General features: G+C 49.9%; 4 protein-coding genes across 10 annotated transcripts; 3 read left to right on the top strand and 1 right to left on the bottom strand.

The window, feature by feature from the left end:
• The first annotated feature begins 556 nt into the window (after positions 1 to 556).
• On the top strand, positions 557 to 7079 carry LOC114856872 (netrin-4-like). Its single transcript, XM_029152714.3, has 10 exons — positions 557 to 965; positions 1087 to 1643; positions 2569 to 2841; positions 3453 to 3579; positions 3695 to 3883; positions 4311 to 4518; positions 4595 to 4707; positions 4837 to 4905; positions 5101 to 5274; positions 5351 to 7079. The coding sequence occupies exons 1-10, from the start codon at positions 905 to 907 to the stop codon at positions 5491 to 5493; spliced, it is 1914 nt and encodes a 637-aa protein (XP_029008547.1). The 5' UTR covers positions 557 to 904; the 3' UTR covers positions 5494 to 7079.
• Positions 6864 to 11524, bottom strand: LOC114856874 (methionine aminopeptidase 2-like). The gene is made up of 11 exons (XM_029152717.3): positions 11196 to 11524; positions 10411 to 10524; positions 10142 to 10204; positions 9762 to 9864; positions 9377 to 9538; positions 9051 to 9232; positions 8878 to 8972; positions 8703 to 8799; positions 8522 to 8625; positions 7642 to 7757; positions 6864 to 7558 (listed from the first exon to the last, which is right to left on the bottom strand). The coding sequence occupies exons 1-11, from the start codon at positions 11362 to 11364 to the stop codon at positions 7306 to 7308; spliced, it is 1458 nt and encodes a 485-aa protein (XP_029008550.1). The 5' UTR covers positions 11365 to 11524; the 3' UTR covers positions 6864 to 7305.
• A 192-nt stretch (positions 11525 to 11716) lies between these two features.
• LOC114856871 (uncharacterized) lies at positions 11717 to 16684 on the top strand. Of its 7 annotated transcripts, XM_029152712.3 has the most exons (17): positions 11717 to 12077; positions 12154 to 12200; positions 12285 to 12709; positions 12781 to 12837; positions 12916 to 12994; positions 13061 to 13246; positions 13333 to 13482; positions 13557 to 13677; positions 13757 to 13882; positions 13966 to 14055; positions 14204 to 14336; positions 14524 to 14776; positions 14879 to 14956; positions 15030 to 15378; positions 15466 to 15582; positions 16072 to 16214; positions 16304 to 16683. In XM_029152712.3, exons 1-17 carry the CDS (start codon positions 12018 to 12020, stop codon positions 16404 to 16406), a joined length of 2517 nt encoding a protein of 838 aa, XP_029008545.1. In that variant the 5' UTR covers positions 11717 to 12017; the 3' UTR covers positions 16407 to 16683. The 7 variants fall into 7 exon arrangements, with proteins under 7 accessions (XP_029008545.1, XP_029008541.1, XP_055365497.1 ...); XM_029152708.3 differs by having other exon boundaries at positions 12781 to 12994; positions 16304 to 16684; XM_055509522.1 differs by having other exon boundaries at positions 12784 to 12837; positions 12916 to 13246.
• Positions 16685 to 16994: 310 nt separating this feature from the next.
• On the top strand, positions 16995 to 27263 carry LOC114856869 (FYVE, RhoGEF and PH domain-containing protein 6-like). The gene is made up of 21 exons (XM_029152703.3): positions 16995 to 17492; positions 18355 to 20215; positions 21036 to 21156; positions 21546 to 21622; positions 21975 to 22005; positions 23021 to 23172; positions 23292 to 23448; positions 23576 to 23663; positions 24102 to 24152; positions 24289 to 24347; positions 24461 to 24532; positions 24821 to 24889; positions 24994 to 25077; positions 25164 to 25243; positions 25337 to 25439; positions 25563 to 25709; positions 25941 to 26046; positions 26275 to 26345; positions 26429 to 26557; positions 26648 to 26781; positions 26860 to 27263. The coding sequence occupies exons 1-21, from the start codon at positions 17468 to 17470 to the stop codon at positions 26894 to 26896; spliced, it is 3654 nt and encodes a 1217-aa protein (XP_029008536.1). The 5' UTR covers positions 16995 to 17467; the 3' UTR covers positions 26897 to 27263.
• Positions 27264 to 27405: the final 142 nt, after the last annotated feature.

Below are 27405 nucleotides of genomic sequence, written 5' to 3'. Positions count from 1 at the left end.
CCTTTCATCTTCAAACAAAAGCTTTCCTGTTTTTCTTCCTGTTTTTTCGCCCAGACTTTCCCCACTTTAAAGTCTTTATATGGTATGAAATGAGCGTGATGAACTACCATAACCAACAGCAACACCGTGCAGGAGCTGTTTTCCCTTAAAACACCCTCCTTGACTCAATGACGTAATGTTATATGTTATATGTCATATGCGACTGTCTTATTATTGGGGTCGAGGGTTGTGCGACCCCTCAGGTCCAGGGCTGGTGTCTGTCTGATGAGCCAAGCAAATAGTGGAGAGCAGGTTAAGAAGAAGTGGTGACTGGTGGCAGGAATTCAAGACAATGACACCCCTGTCTGTCACCGCTCCAGCACCGGAGGGGTTTGTGGAACTAAAGCTTAGACTGAACCATTAAAAAAGTCTTTTGTTTTTGGGCTAATTAAACTTCCCCCAATTGTGACAGAGCTGATTAACTCCTTGTAATAGTTCTTTTATTTTCCATGGCCATAATAAATGATCATTGTTTTGTCAGAAGTCATTTCCTTTATTGTTAAACAGTCTGATTTTAGAAATCAAAGTGGGAGGGGCCTCGGAGTAGACAAGAAGTGGGCGGTCCTAATTGCTTCAAATTCCCAACTGTCACTGAACTCACCACAGCAAAGTTGAATTTACACGTGCGCAGGAGCGAATTAAGATTAGATAAAATAATTAGAACCAACAGGACATTGTAGCATCATGACAGACATAAGTAAACGCACATTTCAGTATTTTGTTACTTGACTTCTGCGTCGAAAATGCTTGGAGTTTATTTTATATAAGGAAAGATCATGATGGACTATTGATATTCTTAATATTCTTCAATCGGACTGTTGCCGCATGCGTTCAGGCGGATTTATGTAAGTGTAGCTCCTTCAGGATGAGACTCTGGACTTTGCTCGTCATCATCCCGATGTGCGCATCCTCTTCTATTCCAGCGGGTGAGTTTGAACTTGGACAAACCTTAACGCACGCACTTTATGAATGCGTGAACGAACAGGTTGTGACTTTACGGAGGGACTCGAACGTGCGACTCAACTCACCAAACTCCTTCTTCACCAGGGCCGTTCCCAAACACGCGTCCAGGTGCGGAGAGCCGCTGCTTCGGGCGAGCCTGCAACCCCCACATGGGGAACCTGGCCCACGGGCGAGTGCTGGCGACCCGCTCGGTGTGCGGCTCCAACTCCTCGGAGCCCTACTGCTTCTACAGACAGACGGCTGCGCCCCGCGGCCGGGAGTCCTGCTCGGAGGCGACGTGCGGCGAGTGCCGCTCCGCCGTCCCGGGCCACGCGCACCCGCCCTCTGCCATGAGCGACTCCTCGTTCCGCCGCCCCGACACGTGGTGGCAGTCTGCGGAGGGCGCGAGGGAGGAGACGCTCCAGCTCGACCTGGAGACGGAGTTCCTCTTCACGCACCTCATCCTGGTCTTCCGCTCGCCGCGGCCCGCCGCCATGGTGCTGGAGCGCTCCCAGGACTTCGGGCGCACCTGGAGCGCGCTCCGACGCTTTGCGGCGGACTGTGAGCGGGTGTTCGGGCTGGCGGAGGGGTCGTCGGGTGGAGACGGCGGAGCAGCGTGCACGTCCAAGTACTCGGCGGCATATCCGTGTACCAGAGGAGAGGTGAGCCATAAATAACATTTATACAACTGGTTTCCTTCCAGGTTTCATTTTCTTGACAGTTAAGTTGTTTATTCAAGACGTTCAGGACAAATAGGCAGTGATGTCTGTGGAGTGAAGGCTTCAGCAGCTCAGATTAGGTATTTATGAATTGTCATTTTATTTGTCACTTCAGCTCTGCTCTCGCCCACTTACTGGCATCACTTATGAGCCCGTATCACACAAAGCACGGAGCAAACAGTTGACCGAGCTTTGCAAACTGATCTCTGACGCGGACCTCCGAAACCACAAGCTGCTCTAACACGCACGGGTAGAATGTCAACCTCTGATCTCCCATCAAAGCGTTTTTCCCCCCAACCTGCTGCATCATCACAGGGAGCTCTGAGCCAGATCCGCAGTCGTGGTTAATTCATGAGCAGACTGATCCGTCACACAGATGGCAGGACATAAAGACTCTCACTGCCACTAAAGATTTGTTTTGCTCCAAAGAGCCTCAGTCCTCGTTGGGAGGCTTTGACTCAGCTCCTAATTGCAGTTTACCTGCAGTATCTTACAACAGTCCCTCAGCCATTTTAATGTGTCTCTGTGGTGCAGCACTTTAAAACCTCTCCCAGATCCTGCCTGAAAAATGAAATGTGTTATATTGGTTTTATAAAGCAGGCGCAGAGGCAATCAGTGGAGCCTAACATTCAGAGGTCGTGTGTGGAAACACGGGTGCTTATATGATTTTCCTGGATGAGAAGTGATGTTAAAAGCATGAACAGCGAACCAGACCGATGTCTGCTTTTGTTCTGCAGGCGCAAAAAAAAAAGGAAAGTGGCATAATTTACGTTTTCATGGCCTGTCAGTGTCTCTGATATATGTTTATCACCTGTTAGAGAGACGTTTGTGTGTGGATAACGCCCATGTTCTCCTGCTTCGTTTCCAGGTGATCTACCGAGCCCTGTCCCCCTGGCTGTCAGTGGATCCGTACGGTCCGGCTGCACAGAAGCAGCTCATGATCACCAACCTGAGGGTCCGTCTGCTGCAGCACCAGCAGTGCCCCTGTCAGAGCCAACACCCTGCCGCCGCCGGTCTCCCCACGCAACATTACGCCATTTATGACTTTATTGTGAAAGGCAGCTGCCTTTGCAACGGACACGCTGACCACTGTGTTCGGGCCGGGGGCTACCGGCCCGGCCTGCAGAAGTCCAAGAACACGGTGAGTGATTCTGAGCTGGACCCGTTTAGCGTTTTCCTGCCGATCGTCTCTATTCGCCTCCGCTTCTGTTGATGTGGTGAATTTGGGAGTAGATGGTTGTGAATGTATTTTCCCACCGCTCCTTTTGTTATTCCACCGTGCTACTGAATCTGCAGGCTGCAGCGAGGAGTAAACCAGATGAAGCCAGAACTTCACCTACCATTACAGGGATTACGGAGATTTAAATATGTGGAAACCCTAATTATAGTATTCAACCAGCAGCTCGCATGTGCCGTGTTGCTCCCTTTACTGTAAATAGAGAACACAAGTGCTAGTTTAATGTCAGTGTGGTCTGAGGAGCTTCATGGTGTGTAAACACTGGGATTGTGCATATAGTGCAAGATTGTTGGTGTGTTGCAATACTTAAGAAGCATTGTTATACACAAACCGTGTGTGTATGTAGCAATATGAAGTGAGACTGGCTGCAAACCTTCCATTCATTTTCCATGTGAATAATATAAACCATCACATTGAAAAATCGCCACAAGGACAGTGGTCCCACGCACAGCGGGTCCCAGCAGGTGGCGCCGAGGATAACGCACCGTGTCGGGCCTCTCCTGTGTTTCTGGCAGATTCACGGCAGGTGCGCGTGCCGGCACAACACGGCCGGCGAGCACTGTGAGCGGTGTGCGCCGCTGTACAACGACCGGCCCTGGCAGGCCGCCAACGGCATCACGGGGGCGGCGCACGAGTGCCGGAGTGAGTCGCCGGGTTCATTCAGCTCCGTGTGTGCTAGCAACGCATCGACGCGCGCGCGTGTGTGTGTGTGTGTGTGTGTGTGTGTGTGTGTGTGTGTGTGTCCTTCCACCTGCAGAGTGCAAGTGCAACAACCACGCCAGGAGCTGTCACTTCAGCCGCGGGCTGTGGCTGGCGAGCGGCCGGCGGAGCGGCGGCGTGTGCGACGGCTGCCGCCACCACACGGAGGGCCGTCACTGCCAGAGCTGCAGCAGGGGCCACTTCAGAGGCGCCGGGCGGCCGGCGGCGGCGGCCGACTCCTGCCAACGTAAGGCCGCCCGCACGGGTTGGGGCTGCGGGGCGGGGGGCGGAGCCTTCTGTCGGCCCCGCGGGTCGGAGCCGATCCGCCGGCGGCGAGCGGCTCGATGACAGCGCTTCACACTCTAATTACAAACAACAGATTTCCCAGGGTCCGCGCGAGCACATTCTTCCCATTCCTGGCCTTTCCTCCCGCCAGGAGCGCCGGAGCATTTTTAGGAACCAACATGGCCTTTTTGGAAGTGGACGCGGCGAGCGTGTGTCATGTGGGAGCGGGAGGCGGAAGACGCCTGTTTGCTCAGCGTGTTGAGAACACGCTCGCAGCTTCCTGCCCGCTCGTAAAAGGCTTCTAAATTCGATCCCCGCCGTTCGCCTTTACTTCCTCTGTGTTCACGCACGACGCACTTCACCTTCCCCTTGTTCTGTGGCCTCTGCAGCCTGCGCCTGCCATCGCGCCGGCTCCGTCCTCTCGGGCGGCGCCGCCCTCTGCGACCCGAGCAGCGGGCAGTGCACCTGTAAGCCCGGCGTGGGCGGCCGCCGCTGTGAGCGCTGCATGATGGGATACTGGGGGCTGCACGAGTACGGCTGCCGTCCGTGCGACTGCACGGGGGACTGCGACCCGTACACCGGCGACTGCGTCTCTGGGTAAGGGCTGGATCTGATACACCGAAGGCAGCATTCTGGATCCTTGCCTCTGACTGGCTTCACCTCTGCGGCACAGCTCGGATGTGGAGGTCTCCTATGCAGCCAGTGGCCACATGGGACCCAGCAGCAATAACAGCGACACGGCACGCTTTAGGCTGGAGGAGCTTTTCTCTGCACTGCACCACTCTGGTAAGTCACTCTAAGGATGCTTGTATCAATGCACACTCACAAATAACACATGAAGTAAAAGCAGCTTTTATAGGTATCTTAAAATCAATGAATGGTTAACTATATTGTTTGTTTGTTTGGTTTTTGCAGAGAATTGCGATTGTGAAGGAGGAAACCTTCACAGCTCTAAACTCTTCTGTGCTGCCAAGTATGACTATGGTGAGTGCTATTTAACAAGGATTGTTGGAGGTTAATGTGTCTATGGCAGCTTAAAAGCTGTCTGCTATGATGTGATTTGTGGGATCTCATTAAACTGTGGCGACAACAAACATTTGAGACAAGTATCATTTGCATCGATACATGGTTTTGAGTTGTTTTTTGCACAGAGGTCATTTGAGTGGCTTGTCTTGGCAGTGCTGGTGGTGAAGGTGATGTCAGCTCACGACAAAGGCTCCCATGCCGAAGTGGAGGTCAAGGTAAAGAAAGTCTTGTACCAGAACCCTCAGGTGAAGGTTCAAAGGGGAAGCGCCACCCTCTACCCAGAGTCCTGGACGGTTCAAGGCTGCACCTGCCCCCTCCTCAACCCAGGTCGGCTGCAGCCCCCTTCAAAGCGTTCTTGCTCATCTTGTGTGTATGTGATGATGATGCACCGCCTTCTCTTCAGGATCGACTTATGTCGTGGCCGGTCACGAGGACTGGAAGAGTGGCAGACTGATCGTCAACACCAGGAGCCTGGTTAAACCGTGGAAGTTAAGCCTTGGACACAAACTCATGCACATCCTCAGGAACGACTGCAGCCGCCAGTAGCACAGTGACGAGGCCTGAAATGGACGGAGAGATGGTGAGATGCAGAGTCAGGCGTTAAGGATGGGACAGATGAACATACTCCCTGTTTTAGGGACTTCACCGTTACTTTGTTTTTGAAAGTGGAGGCTCTAAAGAAAGAAGCTAAACGCCAGCGGATGTTTAAAACTGGGTAAAAATAAGCACATAATGTAAGCAGCAACAGTCCCTTGATCAAAGCAGCTCATAAGGACTTTCATCTGGACAAAGCTGATGCTTGAATAGCATTCCTGTGTTATGATACACCTCAGGTCAGAATCATTTCCAGATTATTATAGAACAAGAAGGAGAGTGAATGTTAAATATCCAATTATGATTTATGTCCTGGCTGAAGTTGCCGTCTGAGTTGATGAGCCAAAACACAGTCACGGCCGACTGTATCGGATTCTGCAAAAGGTCCAGACCGGCTCTGGGATAAATCAGAAATGAGTCAATATCAGAGTGAGTGTGGATGCGTGCATATTCCATATGTCTTTGGTAAAGCAGGCTGGGACTGAGCAGGTCAGAACAAGTATGTCCCAGAAGGGGAGACGTAATGAAAAACTTTAAAGGGCTGATGGAGTGTATGAAGAGCTCTGCTCCAGCACTCGCCCACCTGCTGTCTGACAAGTGCAAGACAAACTGCGCTCCAAGCTCTCAGGTCTGCGGAAGCGGCTGAAGCACACGGTTTAGTCTGACAGCTGGATCTGCTGTCGGACGTCTCGGCTCGGACTCCGCTCTCGGAGTTTCCTGACGTCCTCAGAAGACCTGCTTTCACGTGAGGACGACCCACTTGTCTGTGAACCTGAGCGGTTCCCGTGGACCTGTTTACTGCGGGGGAACGGGAGCACACGCTCCTCCACTCAGCCCGTGACTCCTGCTGCCCTAAAATAAATATGTATTAAAAGCCTGGGTACGTGCTGACATCACCGAGTCCACAGGCCATTCTGGAGCCAGGCCCAGATAAGAATAGGCCTCGTCTGCTGTCTCCAAGGAGAAGGACAAACTGTTTGAGGAGACACGATGCATTCTTCAGCCATGACATCACTGCCCGCGACCTTGTTGCAAAGACTTTACCGAAATGAGGGAAAATGGGCTGATGGGCTGTTTCTCGTAAAGGACAAAGGGCGTGTGAATGTTCCGCGTGTGTTCATTATGTTGTTTGTTTCATGCATTAGCTACTCCACTGTTGAAGTTATATGAACAGCTGATGGCAGACGCTGGCTGATGTTTGCCCCGTGTTTGAGTGCTGCCCTCCTCTGGCTAAAAGGGAGAAATGCATTTTCATATTGTTCATTCGCCAAACAATGAGCACGCTTAAGCCTTTATAACATGTACCAACATCAGTCCAGACATGATTTATAACAATTTATTTCTTATAAAAACTCAAATTAAACGCAAAGAAATTTAGAAATAGAAATATTTCATAGCAGTTGTTTTTCCTCCCAACAAGGCTCATGTCAAAGCAAAGTTACTGTACTTGCCAAAGGCTTTTTTGCATGAATCTCTTGCATATGTTTCCTTTGCTTTTCCTTTTGCTATTGCAGCACAATAAAACATAACTGAATACATTTTCAGCACTAGATTTAATAAAGATATGCCCTTTGTCTATTGGTTACATCCTTTGGAATAGAAATATCAGTAAGCTGTTGCCATGACGCAGGTCGTTTGCCCATGCTAACATGAACTCCTAGTGGTACTCAAGCAGTGGGGATTCATTTCAGAGAAATATTGCATATTTGCTATCAGTCCGTGAAGACTGAAACCCCCTGGTTTGCCTTGAGCTGTGGCGCATGCTTAGTAGTCGTCCCCCCGGCTCACCACCTCCTTGCAGGTGGGCCTGAGCAGGATGGTGTGCTCATACTGGGCGGTGTAGCTGCCCTTGATGTCGCAGAGAGGTGGGTACGGGTCTATGATGCCAAGGTCGCACAGATTCTTCAAGGCCATCAGGTACTTGCTCTCGCCCAGGCGGTCCAGCCAGCGGCGGCAGAACGCCAGCGTGCCGAAGTTCTCGTTGATCACGTTCAGCAGATGTTTAGCCCTCGGAAGTCTGCGGCACAGCGTGAAACCAGCGTGAGAAGTCTAATAATGATGCCGTGCGCTTTGCGGCATATGAGAGTCATGTATATACACCTTATAGGCACGTGTCCAACACTGAAGTTCTTCATGTAATGAGAGCACTCCATGTCGTCGTGGACGGCTCCTCTTCCTGTGCTGCCAAATGTCTCAATAGCGTAAGTTTCACCTTCCTGAAAGGCGACAAAAGACAACATGCCACATTAACACGCATTCCAGCAGATTGAATTCAACCCAGGCCTCAAATCGTCAGCAGCTGACGTTTGTGAGCAGTCTATTAGAGGCAGTGGTGTCCTTTCGCAAGGTACGAGCTGATTACACGGCTTCCATTGACATCTAGCGTTTGCATCCGCGCGTGGCTGCTGTCAGAGTGTCTGTGGGACTGGCTGATAACGCTGCGACGCCCTCGCTCGCTGCCCTGATAATCATTCAAAGCGGGAGCAGCCTCGCGGAACGCCCCGCCGCCGCTCCAGGCGGACGCAGGCCGACGGCGAGGCCGACGGCGAGGCCGACGGCGAGGCCGACGGCGAGGCCGACGGCTCGGTTACACTAACGGCATGCAGACATCAGCATAGTCGTTCCTGCCACCAGCGTAGTAACATACGTATGACCGAGTCCAGTACGATTCAGTGAAACTGCAGTGAAACGAACACGCGTTGCTGCTCGATTCGCCTGGTGATTCCATTAAAGGTGTAATTAAAGTGCTGAAGAGTGTGACTAAGATGCTATTAGACCAGTGAATTAGAACAGATCCCAGATCATGTCGTAACACTAACCAGCCACACGTTCCTTCAATCACAATAAAGAATTAAAAAGGTTTTTATACCCAAAGCCAAGAGGGGAGAAAGCTTTGATTTCAGATGTGATGAGGGAAAATCTGCAGTCACACGTGTCTCATGTACTTTATGTGTCTGAAGGTGTAAACGCCGGTACGAACCTCCATCCTCGTGGCTTCTCCACCTTTAACTATAGGGACCGTCTTCCCTGAGTGGATCCTGTACTGTCCAATGGAGTGGCCGTTGAGGTTCCGGATGGGCTTCACTGGGTGGACAGCACCGCATGAGGCTGAATAATCGGGAAGCGCGTTACGTGCAGGAAACGCAACCACTGTGCATTACCTTGGTATGTTTTCCCGTCTATCTCCACTTCATAGGACTCCATGACCTCCTGAATGGTCTCGCCAACGTCACAGAGACGAACATCAATCCCTGCAAACTGTTAACACATATTTAGGATTTTCCCACATGGCCCCATCACCACGTGTGTCTCCAGTTCTCAGAGACGTGTGATCACCCTGATGCCGGTGTTGGTTGCATCTCTCACGGCCTCCAGCAGCCCGTCGTACTTTGGGTTGAAGGTAACGGTGAAGGCGCAGTCTATTATACGACCTGAAATGCCAAACGTCCAGGTTATAACCGATAATCACGTTGTTGTGCTGCATCGGAGTTCATTTTAAAGGCTCTCACCGTTGATGTGCGTTCCAAAGTCGATTTTGCAGACGTCGTCGTAGCGCAGCACGGTGGGGTCGCCTGCGTTCGGGGTGTAGTGGGCAGCACAGTGGTTGATGGAGCAGCCGGTGGGAAAGGCCAGACCTGCCAGAAGCCCGTTTTCTTTGATGAGCCTCCTGGAACAGTCCTCCAGCCTCTCGCTGACAGACAGGAAGCAGAACGAAGGAGAGAGAACGGCCGCGACAGAGTGAAACCACTTGCTTTAAAATGCTAGATCTGCAGAAACGGGCGCAGAAATCAGCCCAGAATCATCACCGATCGATATATTTCAGAGTGTTTCCCACCAGATGTCGATCATGGTCAACCCGGGTTGGATCCAGCTCCTGACGGAGGCGCGGACCTGCCGGTGGGCCTCGGCCGCCTGCCTGAAGTCGCTCCACGTCTCCTCGTTGGCCCGGTCCAGAGCTCGCTTCTCCTCGCTGCTCGTGCGCCACGCCGCGCTGCGCCTGGCGACAGGAAGCCACTTATTGACACAGCACTGTTGTTCAGGCACAGGTGAGCCTGCTCTTACTGCTTTAGGATCAGAAGGAGCAGGTGACATAATGACTCCTAAAAGCCCGAAAAGGATAAGGCAGGCGGAGCACTTGTTTTTAGTGTTGGTATAAATTAGTGCAACCCAGTGAGACCTGTCTAAAATTACGCATGTTACACAGAGTGGAGGTCACACACCCGTCTTTTGATGGGGGATATTCACACTCCTCTCCCACTGGAAAGTCTCCGTTGGGATACAGCTCGCAAATCGGGACTGAGGGAGGGTCAGTTTGTACCTTCACTGTGGCCCAGATAGAGCGAAGGAGAAGCAGAGGAAAGCACGAGGTGAGAGGAACAAACCTTCAAGTCCCCGCTTTGATTTTCTCAAGGACAATAATGGTGCTTCTGGCGTTAAGCGAGGTCACTGGCGTCACCAAACTGTGCTGCTCCCAGTGTTTGTTACATTATTAGAGCACACATGTCCATAATGATATAAATGCCCTTTAACACAAATTCGAAATTTAAATTAAATAAATTACTACATTAGGTAAAAATCTGCAGGAGGAAACACTGCTCACATCCTTTCTTCTTTTTCTTCTTCTTCTTTTTCTTTCCAGCTGAGTTGTCTCCCTCATCTCCATCTGTTGAAAGCCTCATTAGTTCCCATACAGTTTGCAAAGTGAGAAATATTGACATAGGCTTGGGCGTAATTCCCAGAGAGCTGCCGAAATTCAGGTATCACATTGCAGATACGTCCGGCTAATTCTCACTGTGCACTTTTCAGGGGCTTAAAGTTCAGCACAATCGCCACTGCAGGCGATGATGATGATGATGGTGCCAGCGTTACCTTCTTCTCCATCCTCCTCCCTCTCCTTGTCATCCAGCGTTTGCAGCTCCAGCTGTTTTCTCACATCGCCGGCACCTCCGGCTTCTCCGTCGCCCTCGGCCTCGCTTGTCCCTGCTGCAAAGTCACACACCCCCGCGCATGCATGTGCAGGTAAACACACGCGTGTACGCACGTGGCACGCACACGCATACGCACACATACACAGAATGGGTCGATTAAGTAAGAAAGCGCGTGCACTGGTGTGGACTTGTGAACTTGGCAGGGTCCCTGCGTGCATTCCTTCTATACCTTGAGAGTCAGACTCCTCAAGGGCGTCTGTGCCTTGCAGCATTATGACATTTAGCCCTTCGGAAGCGGGGCTGCGTGCGCCGCGCTTGACTTGGGGCTGCGGGTTCAACACGTCCGGCGGATTAGGAGCTCGCGCTGTCACGTTATGACGCGTAAAGGCTGCAATTATTATAATGTTTCTCCTGCGCTAAAACTGTGGACGCTTCTGTTGCCAAATGCCGTGCAGCTCGGGGAGGTTTATGGGATGGAACGCGTTTAATCTGTCATTTTATTCAGTTTCAGTTAAATCTCGTGTTAAATTGAGACGAGATTCCACACGAGCTCATTCTGGAGCCGCGCGGAGTTGGGGCATCTGTGGTGAAACGCTGTCTGACAGGTCGAGGGGCTGCCGTCACGCACGTTCCACGCCGCTGCTCAGTCGAGTGTCACTAAAAAGAACGGACGAATACGCGCTATTCTGTCGTGCACGCGCGGACGGAGAAAGCGACGCCTCTCACCTGCTCCGGCGGCTTTGCTCCTCTTCTTCTTTCTTCTCTTCTTCTTCGCGCATCCCGGCGCGTCCGCGTCCTCTCTCGCCTCGCTCAAGTCGTCCCCATTCAGAAGTTGAGGCTCCACTTCGTGCTGCGGCTCCGCCATGATCGGAGGCTGAGCGGCGAAGTGACGCATTGGCTGCTGGGAGCCTCCAGTGGTCACAGCGGGACGTCTGCTGGGGGCTGAGCTCGTAACGAGCTACCGGATCGAACTTGACCCGAACACACAAAGCACGAACGAGACAAAAACTTTTACATCTCCTATTTGATTTCCATGTTGGAACAAACTGTACTAAGTCAGCAGCGCGGTCCCTCTGGATTCTAGAGTCACGTGTTTTTTACTGTTATGTGGCCATCACGCACATTAACGTGACCTTTACGTTGTCACCGCATGTTCCGCCCGTGCGTGCCTCTGGCCGCGCGGCCGCCGGGTTTAACGTTACCTGGCGCTGCGCACCTGCGTTGCGCGTGCGCCACTTCTCGCAGGCGCCCGCACCGCCGCGAACTCGACACCCTATGTGCTATTGCGAGCACTGTCCCGCTGTTTGCTTTGTTACAGATAGCTTTCCGAATGGACGCCCGCTCGACCATTAGCTAATGGTGCGTAACGCGAGTATTTGGAGACGCGGCGCAGATCCGCGTATCCAGGAAACGAGCCCCGCGCGCAGAGTGGACACGGACGCACGAGAGTGGACGGCGGGGGGGTTTTAAAGCTCTGCTCGTGTTTTCGTTGTATTTGCGTGGACGTGTGCGCCCAGCTGGACACGTGTGGATTTTATTTCTAAGACAATGGCCTCCTCCGACGCGCTGACTGAGCTTAAAAGTGGCCCTTTGTACTTCTTTGACCAGGTGGGCTAATCATTCATTTGCCTGTAAAAAGCCTGCAACATATTGACCGTGTCATTTGCCGTTCACTCTGCTGCAGCCCACAAGACCAAGGCGAATAAAGGGAACTCATTGGGACGATAAAAGGTTATTTATACATTGTCAAAAATATCATTGCTGGGTTCTAATTCTATTAATATTTGGTTAATGAATTTTCTTATTTTTACATAGTAACCAAGAGAATGTCAGCAATAAAGGGGACGAGGAGGCGCTCCCTGAGAGGCTGACAGGTAAACCTGATACCTCACCTGCTGCTGCACTGAATATGAAGGACCGCGGTCGGGTGGAGGCGTACAAGCGAGCAGCCCCTCGCTTGTTGAGCGAACTGGCTGCTCTGCTGTCACACGACACGCGCCCGGAGGCCGCACCCGTTCCCCGTGGCGTCGCTAACATCCTGAGCTACTCCTGGCAGGACCTGGCGGCCGGGGCGACGCCCCTGAGCGGGCCTGGGCCGACACACAGGCCACAGGTCATGTCCAGGGTGGACGGCGCCAGCGGGCCGGCGTCGGCCTCCGACGGGCAGGATGCTGAACAGAGCGCTCCACGTGGCGGTTTAGACGCCGGCGCGAAAAGGCTCAAACGCAACAGCAAAACAGGTAAATTCATTCCTTCAATATAAAATGATGTGAGCGGCGCATTGACCGAGCTCCGCGTTCTCATTTCGCAGCAGCTCACGTCACGACGCCCGGCGTCTCCGTCTTGTCCATCAGCTGTAAAAGTGCAGGTGGGAAACAGGCCTGCAGGTGTGCGTGGTGTCAATGGTTCGACGGAGGCCTCACTGCTGGATGTGACTGTCGTCCAGGTTGGGTCGCTGGGCCGGAGCAGCAGGCGGCGCTGTGTCAGTGGGTGGTGGAGCGACTGCAGGCGGCCAGAAATCCTGAGTGGGTCCGGCTGCATGCACCGTACGTTGTCCCTTCACTTTCATTTCAAAAATCACCTTCACGCAGGAGAATACGGCCGAGCCGGGACGCGCTGCTGCTGCTCCGTCACTATGGAAACGCACCGCGCAAAGCGACGGGCCGGAAGGAGAAGGCCCTAGTGAACGGACTCCCTGAGATCCCAGACGTGAGGCTGCAGAGTCCAGCGCCGCACAAGCTGCACTACCGGATCGACGACGGCTCCTCCTTCATATAGTAACGAGCCCTCGCCCTGTTCACGCTGATGCTGTGGAGCCGGTGGGGCGTTGGCTTCACCTCTGGCTCCTCTCTGGTTCTGTCAGCTACCCCTCTGGGGGCATGGCCGTGTGCCAGAGCCACTCGGGCCGGCCCGGCGGAGGCTTCTACACCAACGTGTTCAGTGACAGCCGCCGTCCCGCCTTCCTGGCCACCGTCACCGCCTCCGGCCGCGGCGCCGTCACGCACCCTCTGAGGTGAGTCCACGGGGCCCGGTTCGAGCCCATCACCAGTCCGATGCTCATGCATCGTCCTCATTCCATCGCTTCAGCGCCAGTATCACTGCACTGTGGGACCAGGATGGTGGATTCACCTGTGACCCGCTGGGGAACATAACTGAGGAGTGGAGGTGGACGGCGGAGCCCACGCTGAGGGGAAAGGTCCATATACAGGTGAAACGGCCCAAACCGTCCGCTTTAACTCACTGCTGGGGTCGATCATGTCTCATCCGTGTGCTTCTGCCTCCTGCAGGTGTCAGATCTGATCTGTGTGAGGCTGTTCAGCGGAACGTCCGCCCTCCTCACCTTCAGGTGTAACGACGAGAGCGTTCACCTGCCTCTTTGTGGTCCGTCTCCTAGCAACCGACCAAAGGAAGCGGTGGGATGACGACCTGTTATTGGACAAATGGCTGCTTTAATAATGCTGAGTGACAACGTCAGCGCTTGCAAACGTGTTTTCAGGCTGATGCTGCGTTTGCCTGCTCGGTCGCGACAGAACCACTGGGACCCGCTGGGTCTTCAGAACACGGGAGGAGCCAGACATTAGGGCCCGTAAGACAAACTGATAAGGGTCCACATTTGTTCCGCCTGGAGCCTTTTAAGTGTTTGAACACGTGCTAATTGAGTCACTCTGTTCTGTCACATAATCTGTGGTGAGTAATGATGTGTGGCGTCTGTGTTCTACTGGGACGCCTCCCAGACGGTCCGAGAGCCGGAGGAGCCGTCGGCACCGTGGAGAAGAGGCGGCCGCGGCGTCGAGGAGCTGAGGAGGCTCCAGAGGAGGGTCCGAGGAACACTGGACCAGTGGCTGGCCTGGTACCGCCGGGCCCTCGGTACCTGAACACAGACCTGTTTAGAAATGTGTACTGTGCTCAGCCTCCGTCTGAACCGGACCCACTGAGGCTGGTCACAGCACGGCCTCATCCTGCAAACTCGACATTATCGAATGGGTCCCGCTGGATCCTGTTCACGGTCACTCGTGTCGCTTGCACTTCTGAGTGACCTCTCGCTCCCCTTCAGGTGTCGAGTGTCCTGGTGGGAAGCGGCTGCCGGATGCCCCGGCGCGGACCGGGCAGAGGGGAGAGGGACGCTCGGCAGCGCTGCCCTCTCTGAACCCGCTGGAACGGACTGGTGCCCGGCCAGAGCGGACCGGTACCAGGCCGGAGCGGACCGGTACCGGGCCGGAGCGGTGCAGCAAGGAGCTGCGCAGACACGCGGTGGTGCTGACGGTGCCGGCGGACGGAGCGCCTGACACGGCGCCGGCGCTGCCCAGGTTCACACAGATGCTATTGATGGGCTGCTCACGGAGACACGCGGGTTATTGATCAGCCTTGAGAGCTACAGCTCTGCTTTGTTTTAACCTGATTGCTGGCAGGACTAGGAAGCGGGGGAAGGAGGGGCCGTGCGTCACTCGTATTGGACCGCTCCAAATCCACGGAAACATCCAACTAGAGTAAATAAGACAAACAGATTTGCTGCAGAGGCTTATTTACAGTGACTTCATTGTCGCCCCCCTCACCCTCCAGGTCAGTGATTATTCCCATGGTTCTGGAGTCACCGCCCCCTGCTGTGAGCCGCTGTCCAGCCCCGCTGCCGTCCCCCCCCTCCGCCCCCCTCGCCCTGTGCCCCGTTCTGCTGAGGGCGGCCCTGCTGGGGGAGGGGGGGCGGAGGCGGTGCCGCTGCAGCTCCACGCGGATGCCGGCGCTGACGGACCTGGAGTACGACGCCTTCGTGACGGGTCAGCCGGCACACAGCAGGCAGATCCTGGTGGTGTGCGTGACCGGGCCGGGCCGGGCCGCCGCCGCACGGGAGCGGGACCCGCTGGAGCAGCTGTACCGGAGGAGGAACAGGCACCGAGCCATGCCGTGCACGCAGGTGTGGCTGCTCGGCGCCTGCACAGCTTTCATTAACGATGACTCCACCGTCAGACGTCCTCGTTAACAGGCCGCCTTTCGAACCCAGTGCCAGATGGACTCATTTCGCCTGGTGAGGTACGAGACCGCAGCCGCGGAGCCGGGCCGCCGGGACCAGAACGTTCTGCTGCAGCAGCGACACAACGCGGCTCCTGGGATGGTTCTGGTCAGTGAAGGCGCCGCCATTCTGCAGCTGCCACTTGATGGCAGCAGCAGCGCTCGGTGTGAAGAACAGGAGCCTGTAGAAGTAGGAGGAGGACGAGGGGGGGGGGGGGGGGGGGGGGGCTGCAGGTGCTGCAGGTGCTGACCCAGGCATTTATTATGAAGCTACTGGGGGCTGACAGGCAGTGAGGGATGACGGTGGTTAATTACAAAAGAGAGGTCGCTTTTTTTCTCCGAGCTCGGTCACGACAACTGCTCTATTGATTTTTGCCGTGCGGGTAAAATCTCTGCTTTAGTGCATGAAAAATGAAATAACAGTGACGTGAGGCGATGAAGGTCACATGTCATCATCAACAGGATGCTGCATTCACACGCTAACAGTTCCTGTCTTGTGAAATTTCTAAATTTAAAAGAAAAACACGTGACTCGTATGACTGTTGTGTCATGACGTTATACATATTTTACTAAATGAAATTGTCCCCATTATCGATAGATGTACATCAGAGGGACGCTCCTGTTCGTGGGCTACATATTCAGTGATCACAGAGGATCAGTCATAAACCTCCAGGAGCAAATCTCCAGAGCCAGAGCAGGCTACAGATCCGGCGTGAGGCTCCCAGCAGATCACAAGTTCAGGTACCGACCCACGCTTTGGCTGTGACAGACTCACTGGAAGCGGATCCGGTGCTGGTTGATCATGTCAGGGTTGTGTCATTTCCTGGCAGTGACACAGTGGATTTCACCACAGACGCACGTCCCTCACGAGATGCGAAGCCGCTCGCTGCAGTGGAAAAGCAAAAGGCCGGCGGACGGCACGTGGCTGAATAAGTGTCACCAGTTCATTTTTCAGAAATGCCTTAAACGCTGCTTTTTAATCTGCGTGTACTGTTATTTTTCCAAGATTTTCAAGAATGAATGCTTTTATTTCCTGGACAGAAAAAAACCCCTGAATGTTTCCAGAAGCACACACACAACCTTCATTTCCTCAAACTTGATCTGTGTCAGTGATGGCGCAATTTCTGTGAACGTCTCCAAAGATCCTAAAGGATAAAAGATAAAAATAAAAACAACAATAACAATGGTTTGGTAACTGTGCAGGTTTGTTTCGATCCAGTCTATTAGAGATACTTCAATTAGAAGCACAGTGGCAGCACATCTCTTACATTTCATTGTATTTAAAATGAACAGATCAGGTTTCATATCTTTAGCCTTTGTTTTTATCTGATGTTCTCTGGATTTTCTTGCCAAGCAGCAGCTCTGTTACCGTAAGAATGACTGACAGATCAATCTGATGACGGCGGCATGGTCAAAGCGCCGCATGGTTCGCGTTACTTCCTTTATCATAACATTTACGTGACCTACAAAGCATCAACTGGGTAATTTTCTGACTTGTCAGTCATTCCACTGTTAATTTTAGCAGCGATGACTTACGTGGAAAGACATGCCTCCTTGTGCGCATGTGTGAACGAATCGAGTCTAATGATGAGCGGGTAAAAGCTTTTATTGCACAGATATTACGATATGGTGTCTTCACATTTTGCAGGACAATTATTTTATTATTTTTATTATTTATTTTTTTTAATTATTAATATTTATATTAGTGAATGAAATGAATAGAAACACATTTACTGCTCGGGTTCTGGGGCGCGTGGCTCCTGAGGACGCCTAGTGGATGGACGTGGACGCAAACAAGAAGGAAGCGCCGTTCGCAGCGGGCGGGCAGTCGCTGAAGACTGTTTGATGAAATCACCAGCGTCGTTCGAGCGCAATGTCGCTGCGTTTGGATCACGCCAGTGTTCGGTTCGAGTAGAACTGCTTCAAACGCACCCGGCCGTGAAGGATGCTTGTCGCTGCTCCGACTTTCTAGGACAAGGCGAAACTAAAGCGACATGAGTGAACTGGTGATTAACGCAGGTAAGATACTGGCAGCGGCACCATGTCCACTTGTGCGTAATTCTTACTGACTATCAGGGAAATGTGAATGCACCGGAACACAACCAGTTCTGATGCATACATAATCTAATAATGTTTTCTCTAATGCAGTGTTTTGTCTGGTTAACATCTCAAACTGCTTCGAGACAAACCCATTAGAAAAGTCACAATAGCTGCGTCCACGTATGCGTGTGCTTTTAAAGATTTTTGCTGATTATCGGTTTCAGTGTCTTTCACTCATCTGATGACGTATCTATCAATTACTCACTGATTGAGCGACTGATTGTGACTAATTTACAAATTAAAACACACCGCTGTTTTACGCTGTCATGGCCAAATTGTGCTTTAGCAACGAAGGAATTGTGTCATTCGTTTATGTCTCCACTTTACTGTAAATGTCACAGTTGTGTATACAACAGCAGGACCGTAGATTGAACAGCTCTTCTTCATGCCTCCTCCTCCTCCCACACCTGTTTTCCCTCTTGCTCCTCCCGTCTCAGACGTTGACATGGGCCTTTAGTCCCACAGCTGCTCCGTTGTGTAGTGGTGAACTAAAGCCATGTGATGTTTGAGCCCCCAGAGACGTGGGTTAGTACTTTACAGCAGTTTTACACTAAGCGGTCACTTGCTTGGGATCAATGCTACAGAGCAGATTTAAAGAGTTGTTGCTGGAGCGGCATCTGTGATCGTGGAAATGCAGGCTTCTATCACTGCGTCAGGTTAAAGCCCTAATCCATCGACGCAATCTCAAATGTGAAGCTATGTGAAGTATTCTAGCACATGATTCTGATTAAAACAGGTATCATAATGTGTTTTTTTTTTTTATTTATTTGCATCTACCCAGACCTACGCAAGCCTCCCGTGGCCCCTAAACCAAAGATGGTTCGTCCACTGGTGCAAGGGCTGTCTCCTGCGATGCCCCGAAGGGAGGGACTCGCGCTCCCATCTCCTGGTACCCAGAGGAAGGCCAGACCTGCCGTGGCCCCCAGGCGCTTCCCCCCCAAACCCAGCAGCGACGTGGAGCTCACATCACCGGCTTCGAAGAGCCTCGACCAAACACCTGTGACAGGGCACCCTCGACCTGCAGGCCCGGCCAAGTCCCATAATGGAGTACAGCAAGAAAACAAACGGCCCGACTGGGACTATGTTATTCCCATTTGCCTGTGTAATCTGGAAAAGTGCAGCTGCATCACAAACACATCGGTGCAACGAGACAAAACGGAAAAGGCTTTGAAAACATTGCACAAGGGCAAAACTGAGGACGGCAGAAAGCCTCAACCCACCGCTCATGTGGTTATCAAGGACAAAACGAGTCCGAATCCACAAACTGTGAGTCTGCAGCCGCCCACTAATAACAGCCAGCCCAACAACTGGAAGCACATGAAGGAGAAGCCGGCGCTAGACAAGAACGCAGACACTGATGCCTCCAGTCCTTCGGTGAACGCTAGTCCGTCCTTTCTCGACATCATGTTAACTTATGAGGAGAATTTTAAGAAAACACCCAGACAAACACAGGAAGGAGATCGTCTTGACCCAAGGCTTCTGCGTCTTATCCCCAAACCCGAACCAGTCCCTAGGAAGCCTGTCTGGAAGGCCAGGGAGGCGGTTCTGGCCCGCCAGGAGAAGGTGGAGGATGAGAAGGAGTCTGTATCCCACAAAGGGAGGGGCGTGAGGGTCCGAGAGGGCACGGGCAGCTCGTTCCCGTCTGTCAGCGTTCCTGCTCATGAAAACAAGCAGCCGGCCCGAAAAGCCGGCGCTCCACCAGCCCCTCCACCCGAGAAGAAACCCCTTCTGTCGGAACCAACCTTTGGCCCTCAGGATGTGGTGGAGGAAGATTTGGGCTGGGACATCGACCTGCATGAGATGGAGGTATCTGTGGATGGGGAGGACAGAGACCTGGAGCAGGAGGACGGGAATGACGAGGACGGCATCTACAGCAACATCCTAGAATTCAGCTCTCCCCCCTCTCGGCCGATGCCCAGCCAGGCTCCTGCCGCCACCGCTGCAGCAGAGGTGGTCCCCAGGGCGGTCAAGGTGCCTCAGATGCTGCCTCCGAGACAGACCGGCCCAGCGGCAGGGACGCAGAGGAAGGAGTCCTCAGAGGAGCGAGGGGAACACTGTGACAACGACAAAAGACGCGCCCCACGTTCCCAGGATGGTGTTCTACTCAAGTCTGCAACGCCTTCACCCCCGGAGGAGAAGAAGAGCCGGAAACAGGCGAAGACCGGCGCCACCAAGTCCTCTCGGTCCAGCGTGAGCAAAGCCAAGTCGTTCTCCGGCGCCGACGCCATGCGCTCGCAGGTGCAGAAGAAGTCCTCCTTCCGGAACCTGCTGGACCTGAAGCTCGCTGTGCAACAGCGGATAGGAAAAGGGCGCCAGAGGCCAGGCTCCCCGGAAAAGGATGATGGTGATGATAAGGAGCATCTGAGGTCTGCAGAAGATCTCAGGGACAAACGCAAAGCTTCACTCCCGCAGGTGGGAGTAAAACAAAGTGAAGAAGAAGAAAAAGAAGAAGCCATCTACGAGTCCATCTCTTCCGATGAGGACATTTCCGACTACGCTAATCTGCTGGTGGCAAAGACAGAGGCGCCGCCTACGGCCTGGGACAGTGACGAGAACCTTTATGAGATGCCCGACCCATATGTGCCCTTAGAGAAACACACTGAGCAGCACCAGCACCAGCACCAGACCCAGAGCCATCACAGGTAGATTATGAGCTACTTTGTTCCTCTCATTTCATCTTTTGATTCCCTGAACGTCTGAAACCCAGTCGTCTTTAAGACATGAGGCTAATGACTGACGGTATGAAGGGAGATCCCAGAAAGGCCTGGCAGGTTTGACGAGTACGACGGCACGCAGGCCTTTAGATTCCTGTAGCACACTTCACACAGAGGCAGCCTTTAGCCTGGTTAGCCGCTAGCACGTTAAGCTAAGGCGCTTGAACGTTTCAGCTTCTTCGTTCGTCTAACACAACGTTCTTTGTTGGCTTAGTTGATTATTGTTCACTTTATTTGCAGTAATATCTGTCTTTTATGCACAGAACCCATGTTCGTTCATGAGCAAATAGTACAAGTACAATTCTGGTTTGAGTAGTTGTTCACAGCGCTGGCTGAAACTTGACAACAATCACATGTTAAACAGCTCAAAGCCACCAACCACAGGAATCTATAATTGAATGCACCAGCTGTCGTACGCACTGACCGGCCCTGATGGCCCTGATGCTCAGCTCTGGCCTGTTTCTTCTCTTTTGTTATTTTATGTAGAACACTCCTTTTGGTGAATAGTAGCATTTTAACTATCTACATCTTCATCTCAGCTGCTCAGGTTCTAGCGTTCTCTGCTGCAGCTCCTACAGGCAGATGATTTGGCAAACTGTTATTTCCATGCCTTTGGTTCCTTTTTAATATTAACCTTATGCCATGCGTCATTGTGTGATTAGTTTTGTATTGTACACATCTCTATAGCTGCCTGTTCATATTCACATGTCTGCTCTTCCATGACTGCCTGTTTTTTTTTTTTTTTCAGTGAGGAAGAGCAGCCTGTGGATGAAGACCCCTCGGATGAAATCACCTTCAACAGTTCCGATGAGGAATTCAATGAAGACAGCAGTTCCATTTCCAGTAAAGGGGAGCCAGATGGGAATATGGTGAGAGACGCACACATGCTTCAGGATTCATGGCTTCAGTCCTGCTGTTTCCTCCCTCCTTCGACAGAGGTGGAGGCTTTGGACACAGTTTGTGTCCTATTTATCATGCTGCCATTTGATCCATTGCCAGGAAAATCAAGGACAAATCCAGCAGGAAGGCTACACTTACACAGAGGGTTGTAAGATGTGTGACTAATATGTCCACTGACCCCCGTCACCTCCAAAAGAGAGGTGACCTCCCTCTCACTGATTTACCCCACACTGAAAAAACAACCTTTTACGCTACAGGTGCTCATAAACTCGTATCATGTGTCTGTTGTGAGTGGCGTTAGGTGAGTGAGGGGCTTCTAATGGTGCTTTGTGTTAATAACACGTCTGTGTTTTTGCAGGTTTGTCAGACACAGAATGGACAAAAGAAGAGCAAAATCCACTACATCGCTACAGAAATCATGACCTCAGAGCGCGTGTAAGTCTCATTTTTAAAATATGTTTGGACTGAAAATTGGTTTCTTCACTGCAAGTTTCATTCAGACACAAACTGTTGCCACTTTTGGTTTGACTTTGTCCTGTTTATTAACTTCTATAAGAGGAGCATTTGAGTTTAGAAGAACCACTGATCAGCAGTTATGGCAGCAGTCATTCCAGAACGAACGATGCCAATAAATCATAAAATCACAAATTAGATTTTGTTTAGTAAAACTGAGTATTGCACATGGAAAGAGGTGTCTGTGGTTGTTTTTATAGCAGGTGACATACAGTCCACTGCATAGGCTAATAAAGCCAAATACTAACAACTGCATCTCTCCTTGTTTCCTTAGGTTTGTTGGTGTCCTCAAGCTGCTTCATGTTGTAAGTGTCCTCACATCTGTTGCAGACGTGTGACTGTGTTTATGTTTAATCTAGTAACCGTCTGCTGCGAGCCCGCATTCTCCATATGAGTTAGATTAAGCTCTCACGGGGCACAGCCCATGCACAGTAACGCTGCCTGCAGAGCTCACGTCCCCTGATCCGAGGCCCAGTACCTCCACTGCCGCTCGTCACAATGATTCATTGATCTGTGATCCTGTTTCTTTGCTGTACTTCCCTCCAAAATGCATGACACATGACCAAAAGCGCTTTGCAATACACGAGGGCCATTCATGAACATAGACCTGTCCAGTAGTTTTATATAAGCAAAGGTGAGAGCTGTGGGCAGAGGCACATACTGTCACGCAGCCCAGTGCCATTTATGATCATCTGTCTGTGGGTGGCACTTACCATCAAACAGCGTTGGCAGCGCTAAATGTTACAAAACAAGAAGGTAGCAGGCCAACAGGAAGTCCTGAGGCTCTGTGGACCACAGGAATGAAGCCAGTCATGGGGAAGCGTCATAGCAAAGATGCGGAGCCCGTTCACTATTCTTTGTCATGCTCCATCTTTGCGCTGTGGCCCGGCAGCATTCCTCACGCTGCTCTACAGTGATTTGTTGTGTTGCGTGTGTGTGTGGGGGGGGGGGTTGGACTCATCAGATGAACTCTATTTTTAACTGTTGTCAGGCCTGTTTTTTCCCAGGACTTAATTGTGACAGAAATATAGCAACAATGGAGGAAAGATGCACATTCATGCCCTCCCTCCCCTGGGTGTTAATATCATTATATTATTTATGTGCTTATTAATTCCTGTAGTAATTCCCCTATTTTGTGAGACATCTGCATACTGTATATATTCTTTTACATCCTTTCCCACATGACCCTCTTAATTGTTACTTCCTATTTAGAACTTTGTTGCATGATCTTGCATCATGCTTCCTTCCACTTTTGATGCCTTGCACTTTTGATGGGGTTTCCTGTGCGTTGCTTCACCTGTCTGATGATGTGACCTGCAGGACTTCCGTGAGGCCGTGCTCAAAGCTTCTACCGAGAGCGGGAAACCTGTGATTGAAGAGCGGCTCCTCGATCAGATCCTGTACTACCTGCCACAACTGTACGAATTCAACCAAGAACTTCTCAGGGAACTGACGGAGAGACTGGCCAACTGGTACATTCATTAAAAAGGGCTTTTACATTTTCTTTAGATGACACAAAGGCACTACACAAATGTTTGTGCACAACGGGCCTGAGGTTGGCGGATATGAATGAACCAGTTTGTGCTTACAGGAATGAGACATCCCAGATAGCAGACATATTCCTGAAGAAAGGGCCCTTTCTGAAGATGTACTCCACATACATCCGGGAGTATGACAAGAATGCGGCTCTGCTGGAAGAGCAGACAAAGAAGAACCCAGCGTTTGGCGCCGTGGTGCAGGAATTTGAGGTAACTGCTCGATCAACCCCTTTATTTATTGGCATTATTGAGCGGGTGTGTGTTTTGGCCTTATGGAGGTTGATTGTTTATTGCAAGTGTGTCTTCGTTTCTAAAAGTAGTCTTCTATTTATCCAAGGCCAGTCCATGCTGTTTCAACTTGGCTCTGAGGCATTACCTCCTGAAACCCATTCAGCGGATTCCTCAGTATCAGTTGCTGCTCACAGGTAGAGTCACTTTAACAACTTTGAACAAAGCTATTTAGCGTCCTGACCCACTGATGTTACATTAGAATCCTCTTTACTTTGCCATTATAATAAGCAGTCAGGCTTTGGTTGCTCATCACAGACGTCACACTGCCCCCTGGTGTTCAGACGAAGAATCACAGGAATTTCTCCATCGACAACAAGTGCAGCCCAGATCAGATTTGGTGACATAACGCGAGCTTTAACATGAGTGGGCTTAGTGTTTCATGAGACTACTGGATCAGGGTTGATCACATTTCTGCCACAATGTTAAAGAATGTCCCTCTTGTGTAATTGCATTATGTAATCACCTGCAGACCTTTTTATCCAGGATTTTACTTCAACATTCCAAGAATTTACTATGTAACAATCTGCCACTGGTGACCTCGACTTTAAACATGTTGCTTGTCTTTGCTTCAGACTACCTGAAAAACCTGTCTGAGGACTCGGCTGATCACAAAGACACACAGGGTGAATTTATTTTACTTCTGTATTCTGATGTAACTGTTCTGTTACTGGAAGTGTGTTCAAGCGTGTGCGTGTGTTTGCGTGTGCGTGTGTGTATACTGTAGTTCATCTTTTCACATTGTTTTTTTTTTTCACTCAGCTGCACTTGCTCTTGTGAAAGAGGTGGCCAATCACGCCAATGACATCATGAAGCAGGGGGTGAGAACAAATCAACATTATTATTATTATTATTATTATTATTATTATTTTATTTTTTGTTGTTGTTGATGTTGCTGATGTCATTTTTCCTTTTTGCAACTTTTGCAACTCAGGATGACTTCCAGAGAATGATGCGGGTGCAGAGCAGTTTGACTGGCAACCAAGAAATAGTCAAACCTGGACGAGTATGTCTTTAGTGACTAAACTTAAATTTTTTTTTTTTTTTTTTGTAAATTCACTTATAAATGTATATGCTTCAGATCTGGTTCTATAAATGGTTAATATATAACTTTATTTGATAGTAAACAAACCTAATTTTATCATACTTTATTTAATGCTTATTTTTTTTATAATGAAATTGTTTTACTAATGGGACTCCAGTGGTTAATTATTTTAATTTAATTGAATTAAACATTAACAAAATTAATAAAGAACATGAATTATTGTTTGACTGTGACATGTTTATGCACTAGGTACTCCTGAAAGAGGGTTCCCTGATGAAGCACTCCAGGAAGAACATGCAGCCCAGGATGTTCTTCCTGGTACGAGACGCTTGTGTTTTACTTCCTTTTGCTTCAGGGTTGTTTATTAGAAAACACAGGAAGTCAGAATAATTTCTTCTGTTCTTGTGTCATTTCTCATTTAGTTTAATGATGTTTTGCTGTACACAATCCCTCTTCCGTCCGGCCAGTACGAGCTCAAATACACGCTGTCTCTGAAAGGGATGGAGGTGAGAACTTTTACACTCTAATTATCTGTGATTTGCACATACATATCTATAAGATAAGGTTAAGTGATTGACTCCCCTGATAAAAGGTCAGCAAACCCTTACTAGAGGCCTATCAGAACGAGCTGAACATTGAGAGTGTTGAGCGCTCCTGCCGTCTGTCTGCAAGGTGAGGACCAAAGGAAACGTGGGTACCTGAGATTATTCTAAAAAATAGCTTCATTTTTTTTAGTACTCACTCGTTGTTTTTCTGTTTCTACAGTTCAGTCTCAGAGCGAGATGAATGGCTTAAAGCCCTTTCTAACGCAATCACTGACAAAACCAAGAAGAGCATCAGTTTCGTGACTGGAAAACCTCCAGAGGAGGTAAGTTGACAAATTGTTTGTCTATTCTATTTCTATTCTCTCTTTTTCCTGACCAGTCTGCTGTGGTTTATATATGAGCAGTGAACAACTGATAACTTTTTGTTTTGCCTTTACCTTATCCAGGTAGAACCGACGGATTCTACTGCTAGTCCTGCTCTGGGATCGAGAGCTCCCATATGGATTCCTGACCTACGAGTCACCATGTGCATGATCTGCGCCTGTGAGTTCACCATAGCACGGAGACGACATCACTGCCGCGCATGTGGAAAGGTGAACTGGCCAAAAGTGCCTTCCTTCATGCCAGAGTATTCTAAATCTATCAATAAAGGACTTTTGAAACTTGGGGATCATAATTTAAAAGGGATCATTTGAAATATAAAGTTAACTTTATTTGTGCAGACTTGAATAATAAAATGGAGACATCACTACAAAGAATTGTCAGTTACTCCTATAACACAGTATGTACATTGATTATTGAGCTGTTTTTTGTCATCCCATCAGGTGGTGTGTAAGTCCTGTTCCGCAAATGAATATTGTCTCAAATACTTAAAGGACAAGTCAGGGCGGGTGTGTGACCAGTGTTTTGATATTCTCTCTCAGCAGAAAGGTAAGAGCTTTAACTAAAGCAACTTCTAATGTAGTGAAACCTTCACTGTACATGGCAATAAACAAGTTTCTGATTCATTTTTTTGTAATCTGGCAGCACACTCATCTTCTTTTAAGCCATAACTTTAACCCACCTGGTGGTTTTCTCCACCATCTATTAGGCTCCCTTTATGTCCTCTGTCTCTTCACTATATTAAATCTGTACATGTTGACTATTTGTCCCCAACAGAAACTATACATCCTGGAAAAAAATCCATTTACCAGAAAAAGTCAAAGAATATACCTAAAGCTCTAAAGGAGGTGACTGGCACATTGCTTTAATAAGGTTGCACTGTTGTTCATAATGACCACACAACTGATTGGGCTTGTGCATCTCATTGTAGGTGCAGGCGAACACAGACTCCTCCTCCATGAGTGGATACCTGCAGATGTCCGAGGCCGGTAAAAAGCAGGCAAAGAGACTGTGGTTTGTGATCAAGGACAAAGTCTTATATACATATGCTGCAAGCGAGGTAAAGTCTGAAAGCCCAGCGTCATGTTATAGTTTGACTCAAAGGCATTGATTCTATGTTGGTCCAACCTTTTCATGCTTCTTCCTGCAGAATGTTGCAGCCTCGAGGAGTCAGCCCTTGCTAGGATTCACACTGGAAGTAGAGTCACCCGAGAAGTTCACACTGTACCACCAAGGGAAACTTTATTACAGTTTTAAAGCTGATGATGTTGAAACAGCCCAAAGGTACAGAACTAGGCATGTTATGTACCATAAATAATGGCAGCAGTAACAAAACTAACATTCTTTTTTGTTTTCTAACAGATGGATCAACTCAATCAAAGAAGCTGCAGTGCTTTAATACCAAGATTTTTGTTTTTATGTCAAAAATGTTTTACCTCAGTGTTCCTAAAGCGTCTGTAAAAAGCATCTTTAGGAACTAATAGCTGGATTGAAACAAATCCAAATATTTTGTCTTTGATCAGATTTATTGAAGATATTTGTATATAGTTTCAGAGCACCCTGTGGATGTGTTCAACTCCATGTTTCCTTCATGTTAATTTAATATGAACATTTTAGGACTTATTTACCTTTTAACCCACAACTTAACAATCTGTAGCTATTGTAGACTTTTACATTTTGATACCATCACATCATTCTAAATGAACTGTCCACTATAGTCTATTGATCTCCATAGCACAGAATTGTTAATAAAGGTCTATTGTTCACCGGTTTGTAAAGAATTCTGTCATCACCTCTTGATGGATGTCTACCAAATAGTTTTTAGAAATGGACACTAATGTTTTAGATGATTTGTTAAATGTTGATTTACACACAGTACAAAACACAATCTGCACTTAATGTTTGTCT

Source organism: Betta splendens, chromosome 6, assembly GCF_900634795.4.
Source record: "Betta splendens chromosome 6, fBetSpl5.4, whole genome shotgun sequence".
Classification (NCBI taxonomy): Eukaryota; Metazoa; Chordata; class Actinopteri; order Anabantiformes; family Osphronemidae; genus Betta; species Betta splendens.
Note: the sequence above shows the minus strand (reverse complement) of the source record. Positions and strands in the feature narration are given on the sequence as shown.